This window comes from Cheilinus undulatus, linkage group 6 (genome assembly GCF_018320785.1).
Source record: "Cheilinus undulatus linkage group 6, ASM1832078v1, whole genome shotgun sequence".
Taxonomy (NCBI): Eukaryota; Metazoa; Chordata; class Actinopteri; order Labriformes; family Labridae; genus Cheilinus; species Cheilinus undulatus.
Window position 1 is genome coordinate 8,715,015 of NC_054870.1, and position 10,958 is coordinate 8,725,972.

At 37.2% G+C, this 10,958-nt stretch overlaps 1 protein-coding gene across 1 annotated transcript in view; it reads left to right on the forward strand.

The window, feature by feature from the left end:
* plekhh2 (pleckstrin homology domain containing, family H (with MyTH4 domain) member 2) overlaps positions 1-9,817 on the forward strand; it is a 54,071-nt gene extending 44,254 nt beyond the window's left edge. The window contains exons 25-30 of the mRNA XM_041789895.1: positions 1,027-1,168; positions 1,374-1,510; positions 2,288-2,417; positions 4,091-4,177; positions 5,190-5,339; positions 7,300-9,817. Of these exons, the coding sequence (XP_041645829.1) occupies positions 1,027-1,168; positions 1,374-1,510; positions 2,288-2,417; positions 4,091-4,177; positions 5,190-5,339; positions 7,300-7,485 (832 nt within the window). The 3' untranslated portion in view covers positions 7,486-9,817. The remainder of the gene's footprint in view (positions 1-1,026; positions 1,169-1,373; positions 1,511-2,287; positions 2,418-4,090; positions 4,178-5,189; positions 5,340-7,299) is intronic.
* Positions 9,818-10,958: the final 1,141 nt, after the last annotated feature.

Genomic DNA, 10,958 nt, shown 5'->3' on the forward strand with positions numbered 1-10,958 from the left:
TCAGCCAGCTGATCATGAGACTCAGCTCACCTTACAGTACCAGGCCTCAAGACAGCCCTGACACCATCCCAACCAATCAGATTACAGAGAGAGAAAAAGAAAATTACATGAACTGTTGGACATGCACAACAAGGACTCAAAGTAAACTCCAGTGATATTTGGCTCTGAACAGACAGTACACTGTAGCAGAGTATTTAAGCACAGGGACTGATGAGGAACTGAGGAAGATGTTGACCATGTACAGACTCAGTGATCACTGTCTGAACATTGAAACAGCTAGACACACACCTGCTTACCTAGAGAGGACACATTTCCTGCTGCACTGCAGTAAAAATGAACGAACAGAAGAGAATTTATTAATCATTTTCCTCACTTTGATTCACTACAGGATGAACAAAAAATGACATACTTGATCAGAGAACACAGAATCATCTGTTTAGATACTGCTAAATACACTCGATCTTACCATAGCCTGAGGGACAGCCAGTCAGCCTCTTCCCAACAAACGCACTTATTTTTTTTTCTTTAAACTTATTTCCATTATTTTTTTAGTGTCATTGTTTTATGTAATCAGATTTATTTCATTATACATTGATTATTTGTGGAATTATTTAATATGCAAATGTATATTATGTGTAAATATTCCATGTATTTTTATTTTTTACACTGCTTTGGTAGTAACTGATCTGTTTATGCCAATGAACATGAAAATTCAAAATTCTGCAGCAAAAACATATGTCAAACTAGTGTTTTGACAAATTTTAAGTCAAAGAAATATTGCACTGTCTGTAACTTGAAAATTGCATCAGGTCGTATTGCAATTTAATCTAATTTGCGATCATTGCTCAGCCCTAGATAGGAACAATGTTCAGCTGTGAACCTCTGCTCTATGTGCTGCAGACAGAGCTCTCGACCCCCTTTCTCCTCCACATCTCCTCTCTGCAGCTTTCTAAATCAACTAATGACAAAAATTTAACCTGGACAAACCGAAAGAGTGCAATAACATTTTTCTGTCTCTGTGTGCAGGTTGTACTTCTCTCTTCAGGTGAGGGGCGAGTCTGAGAGGGAGAGGCTGCTGCTGGCTTATCAGACCAATGAAGCCATCGTAGCGGGACACTTCCCGGTCAACAAGGAGCTCGCTTTAGAGATGGCCGCCCTACTGGCTCAGGTTTGATTCTTATAGATGCACCCGTGTTTGATTTGTCTTTGATAGAGATCATTTTATTTGAGCTCCACAATTGATAAACAGACAAACAACATGACATAATCCCTTATATACATCTAGTGTTTCTTCTGTGGGAACATGAAGTGTTATTTGGTGAAACAGATGGTAGTCTTAATTTTCAGTATAATGCTTTTTTGCTTGTGTTCAGGTGGAGTATGGGGATTTTGAGCGTCCCTTCTCTGCTCCTGGATCAGCCCAGACCAAGTCAAACCAGACCCTGAAGCAGGTTCTGGACCGATTTTACCCCAAACATTACCGCAGAAGCACCTCTGAGGAGCTGCTCAGGTACAACAGAAACATAACACAAATATTCGCAAACATTCATCAATAACAATTAGGATGAAATGTCATCATTAACCTTTATTCCCATGGTGACAATGACACGGCAATGAGCTAAAAATAATAGTTGATTATATCTTGTCTGACAATGTACAGGATGAGATTATACTAAAATGTGGGCTGCTGAACATTCAGTTGAACTGAATTTCAGTCAGGAATGCTCTCATCATACTTTCAACCACTTTATTGCAATATTGATGTACAGTTTTACTTGGCAGAGAAGACTCTGCTCAAAAGATGCTCCCAGGGGTAGTCAAGCAGCATGCTTTGACTTTCCAGGGAGCACATGGCTAGAAACCTCCATATGGATGGATACATTTATTACAATGTGTATTGAATACAATAAAATGAGTTCAAAAGTACTTAATCCATTGCATGAATCTGAATGTGAGGATGCAACACACTTTATGCTATAAAGGAGGATGCTGGGGTGGAGGAAGTTGCCAGCAGCAGCATGGTGCATGAGCATAAATGCAAGCAGGGATAAATGAGAAGTACGTCATGTTTAAATGCACTGCTGCGTTGAGAGATAGAGGTGTTTAATTGGTTTTGGGAGCTGGAAAGTGATAATATGAATCAGCTGGCTGCCAGCTGATCACAACTGGGTGCATGACTACCAAGTCCTGCATGAACTAAAACTAGGCTTCATTTCTAGCAGAGGAGATAAAGTCATCTTCTCTAAAGTGGTTCAGGCTGTAGTATTTTCCACTTGTTTCTCCCCAGAGTGCTGCTGCAACGTCTGTCTGCCCGCTGGGCCTCCCTCAGGGGTCGGACTCCATCAGAGTGCATCAGGATCTACCTGACTGTTGCCAGGAAGTGGCCTTTCTTTGGTGCCAAGTTATTTGAAGTAGAGGTACGTGAACATCCGTACATGATCATCCAATCAGCTGTTTCTGTCTCTCAGGTTAAAGATAATTGATAAAACTTTTCAGCAAACAAAGAAGCTGAACAAACTTCTTTAACAGATTAAATCCCAGCTGCTCTCTAAATGTCTTTCTGCATGATGATCCTGTCACTTGTCTGTTTGTTTGTTTTTTTTTTTTTATTATTTCTCTGAAGACTCTACAGCTTATATCAGAAGTGTGTCTTCAACATCTTACCTTGCCACAGTCTTTTTAGAACTTCCTTATTGACACACTCTGCAGCTGGCGGTGATTTAAAATTAAGCCTTTGGTTGTCTGGATGGAGTGGCCCCTCCGTAGTCCGCTGTACAATCCTGAGCTGTACCTGGGTTAGCGATGTTTGTAGCGTCAGCTCTCTACTAGAACTAGTGAAGCTGAAGTGTGTTGTTGAGCTTGGTACTTCGTGAGGTTAGAATTACTGTTCTTGGCGTTGGAAAAGTTTACTCTCATGTTCTTTTTCGTCCTCTATCACGAGGAGTGGAAGAGTAATGCTCATATTTCCAAGACAGAGGGCTTACGCTCTAGTGCTCAGCCAGGTGTGTGTGTGCGTTTCAGTGCCTGTGTTTGTTTGTGTGTCTCTGCAGCGGCTCTATCGATTGTGCTTCAGTCCCGTCACATCGTCTGCCAAACCAGATGTTTACTAACCTGCATGGTTGGTTGAGTTGTCGGCTGTAAAAGTGACGAGTAATGAGTGATATAAATTCTCTGTAGTTGTTACGTTGTTAAAGATTTTTAAAAAAGAAACACATAACACTACTAGTTACCATAAAAAGTAACTGAGTTACTGTAACGTGTTACCTAGTGACGTGTTACTCCCAACACTGGTTAAAACAAGAGCAAAGAACCACATTGAAAGATTTTCTTGGTGAACAGGCTGTCTTGCCCTTCTCCCAACCAACCTTGGCATGAGTTTTATCCATTTGCAAGCTCCACTGTTCAGAAACGATGGCAGTGCTTGTCTGCTGAGCTCAAGTTACTTACTGAAGCTGCGCATGCTTACTACCTCATTTAATCTTGATGCTCTGATTGGCCAGTGATGAATGTGACAGCCAGAACTTTCAAACAATCACCTCCTGAGGATTTTTTGAAAAGTCCTGCCCTTCCCTGTCCTTCCACTTTGCAGCAACTCTATACCTCAAGGAGGCATCTTACTTGCAGGCAGTAATTCCTGTTTTTTTGTTTTGTTTTTTTTTCATGCTTTGTTTATTCATGTATTTTTTCTTTTAAGTTTAAACTGGTGAAAAGACTCTCACATTTGAAATTGTTTTACTTTTTTTCTTCTTTTTAAAATAAAGCAGCAATAAGGGAAAAAAAGAGAACAATACAACATAAAATGTTGTTTTTCCTAATGCTGATGGTGACTGACACGGCCACTTTTTCTGGAAGCAAACAGCTGTATTCTAAACATTTTCTACTTTGGTAAATTCTTCTCGAGATATCACAGAGACCTTAAATCTCCTAGGTAGAACTCCTGAAACAGAAGTTGGTCTTTATTTTACATAGTCTTATTGCTGTTTTTTTTGCTGCCTCTAGAATTGAGCTGCTGTAACACCGCTTTATATTTTACGATGATTAATAATGAAAATGCACATGTTGATCTTTCTCTCTCTTTCTCTGTTTTCAGTCCATCACTGCGTCTCCTCAGCAGGGTGTTCGTGTCTGGCTGGCCGTGCACGAGGACGGTGTCAGTGTTTTGGAGCACAACTCTATGGTCAGCATCTCTGCTTTAACTCACATTTCAGTAGGATAGAAATACTTTTTTGCTGAGAGATACAGATAGTACTAGAGATAACACTTGAGCAGTGGGTCCTAGTTTTATTTATTTTTTTGTTAGTTTTTCACAAAGCCTCTTCTGATGCCTAGAAAAAGCCCAGCCTTCTCAGGACCCATACCACAAAAGGTGACACATTTCTGTCTAAAATGGACTCAGACTAGAGCCCTGCACAGGACTCTTCTCTTAATTCCACTCCCGCTGGATTTCTGACCATTACTGCTCGCTCTCTCAGCCTCAGACTGATTTAATTCCTGGTTATAGCTTAGAAATAGCTATGTCAAAATAATATTTACCAACCTTGTTACATATCATTTATTTCTAAGTCACAGGGAGGTGAAATTGTTTCCTAAACATTGTGGAAAGTTTCTGCATTATAAAAACTGCAGCACACTTCTATCAGCTCTCACAGACAGCGGGCTAATCTTTACTCTATTAACGCCGTGCCGTTACAAACCTCGTCATTAGATGTTTAACGAAATAAGACCAGTTTGCACAGAAAGGGGTGTTTTCCCCCAAATAACTGCATAATGTCTTGGCTTCTCCATATGCCGCTGTGTACTTGCAGAGTTAGAACTACAACATAGTAAGATGAGCATTAAAATTTTTCAGTCACTATCCAAAGCTCATGACCATCAGTGAGGGTTGGAACCAAGATCAACTGATAAATTAAACAGAATAATTGGATGAAGAAATGAATACACAACATTGTTAACTTGATGGAAGATCAGTCTTAGTTAAAATGATTCATGGAAAAGTTGTTCAGCTCATGAAAAACCCTCTGGAGCATTTTGCAGTGTGCTAAACTGAGTTCAGTAGCTTTTTGATTTATTGGAACAAATGTAGAGGACACAGCCCGAAGATTAAATTCAAATTAAACTGCTCACCATATTTTTTCATGTTAACACTTCTGTCTGTCTCCCTCTCTCTCTCTCTCTCTCTCTCTCTGCAGAAGCCGTTGGTGTCCCACCCTTACAGGAGCCTGATGACGTTTGGAGGCTGCAGACAGGACTTCATGCTGGTGGTGGGACAGAGCATTGGGACCACCAGCAGCAAAGACAAACCCACAGAGAAACATTTGTTTGCTATGGATGCTTCCAAGGTGAGAGAGTGAGAGGACACTGTGGCTCAGAATGAGTTTGATCAAAAACAATCTATCAAAAGCCTTTTTCACGCTTTATTGCACTTGTTCCATTTGTGGAAATTTACTACACCTGAAATTTTACTGCCCTTCTTTTGTTCTCTGAGTCTTTCCTTGCTGAACGGGTATGTTTGTTCCTGACTACTGCAATGAAGAAGACAAACTGGAAACATTTTTTATGGTGGAGCTCAATACTTGTGAACTAACATGAAATGCCAAATAAATAAATGTGAACCAAATAAAAAATGTGAACCAAATCTGAAATTACCAAATAAAAAAATGAATATAAAACAATAAAAAAAAGTGAATCAACTGTAGAAATACCATATAAATATATTTATTATTAACAAATACTAAATGTGAAAAATACCTCCTGAAAAATTTAACCAAATGTAAAATTGGAAAATTGAGAAATGTGTGAACCAAATGAGATAATCATAATAAATAATAATAAAAAAAAACAAATGTTAAAATACTAAATTAAACATATCAAATGTGAAAACAGTAAATTAAAAATACTAAATGTTAAAATACTAAATTAAAAATATCAAATGTGAAAATACAAAATTAAAAAATATAAAATGCAAAAATACTAAATTAAAAATACCAAATTTTTAAACACTAAGTTAAAAATATCAAATTTACAACAATTTATAATACTGCATGATAAATGCTGAATAAAAAATATAAAATGTGAAAATACTGCATTTAAATACCACATGTTAAAATCCTTAATTAAAAATTACAAATGTTAAAATACCAAATTAAAAACGTCAAATGTTCAAACACTAAATTTAAAAAACTAAATTTGAAAACACTAGATGAAAAATATTGATGCTACAATACAAAATTAAAGATAACAAATGTAAAAATAATAAAATATCAAATTGGAAAACACTACATTTAAATGCCAAATTTAAAAACACATAATTAAAAATAACAAATGTTAAAACATAAATAAAAAATATCAAATGTGAAAACACTAAATTAAAAATACTTAATGCTAAAATATTAAATTAAAAATACCAAATGTTAAAATACTAAAATAAAAATATCAAATCTGAAAATACTACATTTAAATACTAGATAATAAATACTTAATTAGAAATAACGAATGTTAAAATACTAAATAAAAAATAACAAATGTTAAAATAATAAAATAAAAATATAAAATGTGAAAACACAATATTAAGATTACTTAATGCTAAAATACTAAATGTTTAAATACTAAATTAAAAATATCAAATTTACAACAATTTAAAATGCTACATGCTAAAATCCCAAATTACAAATATCAAATGTGAAAATACTACATTGAACTATCAGATGTTAAAATACTTAATTTAAAATAACAAATGTTAAAATACTAAATTAAAAATAACAAATGTTAAAATACTAAATTAAAAATAACAAATGTTAAAATACTAAATTAAAAATAACAAATGTTAAAATACTAAATTACAAATATCAAATGTGAAAATACTACATTGAACTATCAGATGTTAAAATACTTAATTTAAAATAACAAATGTTAAAATACTAAATTAAACATATCAAATGTGAAAACAGTAAATTAAAAATACTAAATGCTAAAATACTAAATTAAAAATACCAGTTGTTTAAATACTAATACTAAAATTAAAATATCAAATGTGAAAATACTACATTAAAAAACCCAAATATGAAAATACTTTGTGATTAAGACTAAAATTTTCAGTAAAAGTGGAGCCTTATTCTCATCATGTTGTTGCAGTTGCCCTTGAAAACTGCTTTTGCCCACAAGGTAGTTTTTAAAAGAAGAGGGTGAAATACTGACAAAGAATTCCTTCATCAGCAGAAGAATTCTGTGAATTTACAGGCACTCACACTTGAAAAATAAACACACTGTGACTTCTTCGTCTTTGTTTTGTTTTGTCAACAGATCCGTGAGATCACTCTTCTCATCTCCAGTTACATCAACAGCGCTCACCAGCAGAAGGCCGCCGCCCACCACCTGTCAGCCCCCGCCCTCATGGTTGCTCAGCCCATCAGTCTGAAGAGCAAGGAGCTGCGGAGTAAATCCCCTCCAGCACTGGGACGGCCCAGCAAGGCCCCCACCCTGCTGTGACGTGACCAAAAGAACAGAAAGATTCGATTGACTGAGATATTGAAAAATTAATGAATTGATGAGGTGTAGTTTTACAGATGACACAGACTCCTCCTCTACATGCCTTGCTAGGGCAGATCCATCCCTGCAATGAAGAATGCGGGGCATACTGTCTTATATTTTTTTAAATAAAAAATGACCTGAAGATAGAAGAAGAAGAAGGGACTTACTGCTTTTATGGTGGACTCAGACTCAGCAAAAGTCAGCAAAAGTTCCTGTTAAAAACAAGAAGTAAATACTCACCAGGTTAATGTCCTGCTTTTATCCCTTCATTTAAACCATGCAGTTCAGGAGTTGGTGATCCGAGCATAACAACAGAGCTGCAGGAGTGAAAAGGACCCTGGTGACTTCATCCGCTTAAATCTTTCAAATGTTAACAAAAATATGTTCAATAGAATATCACTGTGTCCTTTAAAGCAGCTTCACTGCACGTGGCAAGCATGAATACCAAAGAGAGCCACAGGAATGATGTGCTTTTATTTCCATAAGAGGCGGGCAGGTCAGTTCTGGTATCAGGCTGGGTTGTTGTTAATGCATCGTATAGACACAAGCTCCAGAAAAGCCGTCCCTTGGTATCTGACAGGGCTGGTGGGGGCTGAGGGATGGAGAGATAAGGGTAGAGGTCGAAGGATAAAGGTTAGGGGTTGAATGGAGTTGTAGAAGAGGGAGAAGGTAGACTTGGATCTCAGGATTCAGGTGAAACTGATGAAATCAACAGGGTTGGGACTCTGTTTTTCAGACCTCGAAGAGACTGCTCCCCTACCCAGAGTCCATGGTGGTTGCTGTATTCAAAAAGGAAGGAGGAGATGAAGAAACGAGAAAAAGTAAAAGGCAATGGAGGGTGGGAATGTTGACATTTAATCAAAGGGAGGAGAATGGATACTGTGTGCTTTACAGAGTTGGATATGATGTGATAAGATGGGAGGGAGCATGGGCCTTATTCACCAACTGTTCTTAAGAATTTGTCTCTTTAAACCCTCTCACATGAGTTTTATTATCTGTGATTTGTTTTTAGCTGAGAACAAATCTAAACAAAACAAAATCTAAGAGCACTTCAGAGCACTAATACAAACATTTTAAGTGCTGATATGAGAGGATGAAACTGTTTAATTTTCCACTCCGTGCTCAAATAAGCTACAGTAAAAATGACCGTAAAATTTCATTTTCTTTTTTTTTTAATATATGTTATTGGGGCTTTTATGCTTTTAATTGGAGAGTTGGACAGTGGATAGAGTCAGAAACAGGGATAAGAGCAGTCGTTCTCAACTGGTTGGGCCATCATGTCCCACCTTAGAAATTGCAACTCAGATTTTTGAAAATGTTCAACCACTTAAATTGATCAAATAAAAATGTTGCACCCTAAAGAAATAAGACAAAATAAACATGTTTAAAAGCACATCATTACAGAAGGACACACATGCATACATCTTTGTTACTCCATTTTTCCCAGACAACAATGAAATTTGATAATTTCCTGAAGAATTTCTTGGTTATCTTGGGGAAATCAGAAGTGTTATCCTGAGAAAAGGAGATAAATGAGTAGAAGGCTTGAGACAAAGACTGAAATGTACTCATAATCATAGGGTATAAATCTACCCTATGTCCACTCAGGGCTTTTGTCTGGAGAATTTCTGCCACAATTTTTTCCTGGTGCACACATCTGCGGCCAGCTGGAAAGGATTCATGGCCCACATTTGGGTCCTGACCCACCAGTTGAGAACCGCTGGATTAGAGAGTGGTGGAGAGGCATGTGGGAAAGGAGCCACAGGCTGGACTTGAACCTGGGCACCCACATGCATGGAGCGGGACCTAACCGTGAGGCCAACTGCTCCTTAGTTAGATAGAAATTTAAATTCTGTTTTACAACATTTTATCAATTTAACACATTTATAAAAAAAAAAAATTATATAAAAATGCATGAATTAACTGTGGTGAAGTATGCATTTTCAGTGTTTGATCTTGGCTGCAAAATTTAGCACATGTAGGAGTTTTATTGTTAGACCCTTCTTTAAAACAGTTAAACCTATTGTCTGTGACATTTAAATGCATTTAAATAATGTTCCATCATTTTAAAGCATCAGGTTTTAGAATAAATGTATGTTTTAATGAAATCACACTTCAAGAAAATGACCCTAACTCCTAATATATCCTTTCTTAGCTGGAATGCATCCTTTTCTTAATACTGCATGATTGCATGATGCAAGTCATATCTGATGAAAGCACCATCTGAACCAGTGATTTCATCCATTTAATTTTAATTTCAGGGGCGCAGGTGGCCTAGTGGTTAAAGGTGCGCCCCACGTACGCGGTCGGCCCAGGTTCGAATCCAGCATGAGGCTCTTTACCACATGTCTCTCCCCAGCTCTCATCCCTGTTCCTGACTCTATCCACTGTCCTCCTCTATCAAATAAAGGCACAAAAATGCCCAAAATAAACCTAAAAAACACTACTTGTGCTACAAAATACAATTTAATCTTTTTGTTGTCACTGGAGTAGCACCACATCCACTTTAGAACTGTCAAAGTATTTCAAATTATTGCAATTGTTCTTATGTTTTTTTTTTCCTTTCCTGTGTATGCAAACTGTCCTGCAGTCTCATGTCCTTATATGGGCATTAAAGGGTGATTTCTTAATGCCAGTCTAGAGAAACATGCAACTAATTTAAACTTATGAGCACCTACAGTTTATTTACTTAAAAATACAAGGGTGAATGATTCAGCAGCTTAAGAACGGTTCCTCTGAGAAATTTTCTTAAAGGTCACATATTAGGCAAAATACACCTTTTCAGGCTTTTCTAACAAAAATATGTGCCCTGGCCGATCCACAATCCACCCAGAATCAGAAAAATCCATTCCCTCCCCCCTCTCTTTTTCAATCTTTCAGAAAATGTGTGCTGAAACAAGTCATTCTCAAAATATCCCCTCATGATGTCATGCGGGGAGTTGGCCCCACCCCCAGGTTCGGTTGGCCCTCACCGCTTGCTAAAAAGTTCCACCCTCCTCTACTGCTGAGAGGAGGGCTGAATCTCAAACTCCTCCCTAAACCCTGAGCCCTCATTGACTTAACTGACTGCACCTGGAAAGTGATTGAGTGAGTGAGGCTTGAAGTGATAGAAACAGGAATGGGACAGCCCTTTGTTTTTAGTTGACTGTCAGCATCTTGCAGAGCTTTAAACAAAGAGCTAAAAACAACCGTGCCTCACCTATAGACCTGTTTTCTCAGTGGATGAAGGCTGTTTTATATAATATACAGGAAAAATGCTTTTTTTTTTTTTTTTGCAACATCCACCCCTTTTTGCACCTTCCATATTTTTTATTTAAAGTTTTGCTCTTTTCACTTCACTTTTATAGCGTTTACCAGCGGGCATGCCCCAAGAATCCCTGTCATTCATCACAATGCAATGAACTATGGGTAATTCCCTCATGCTAAGTCTG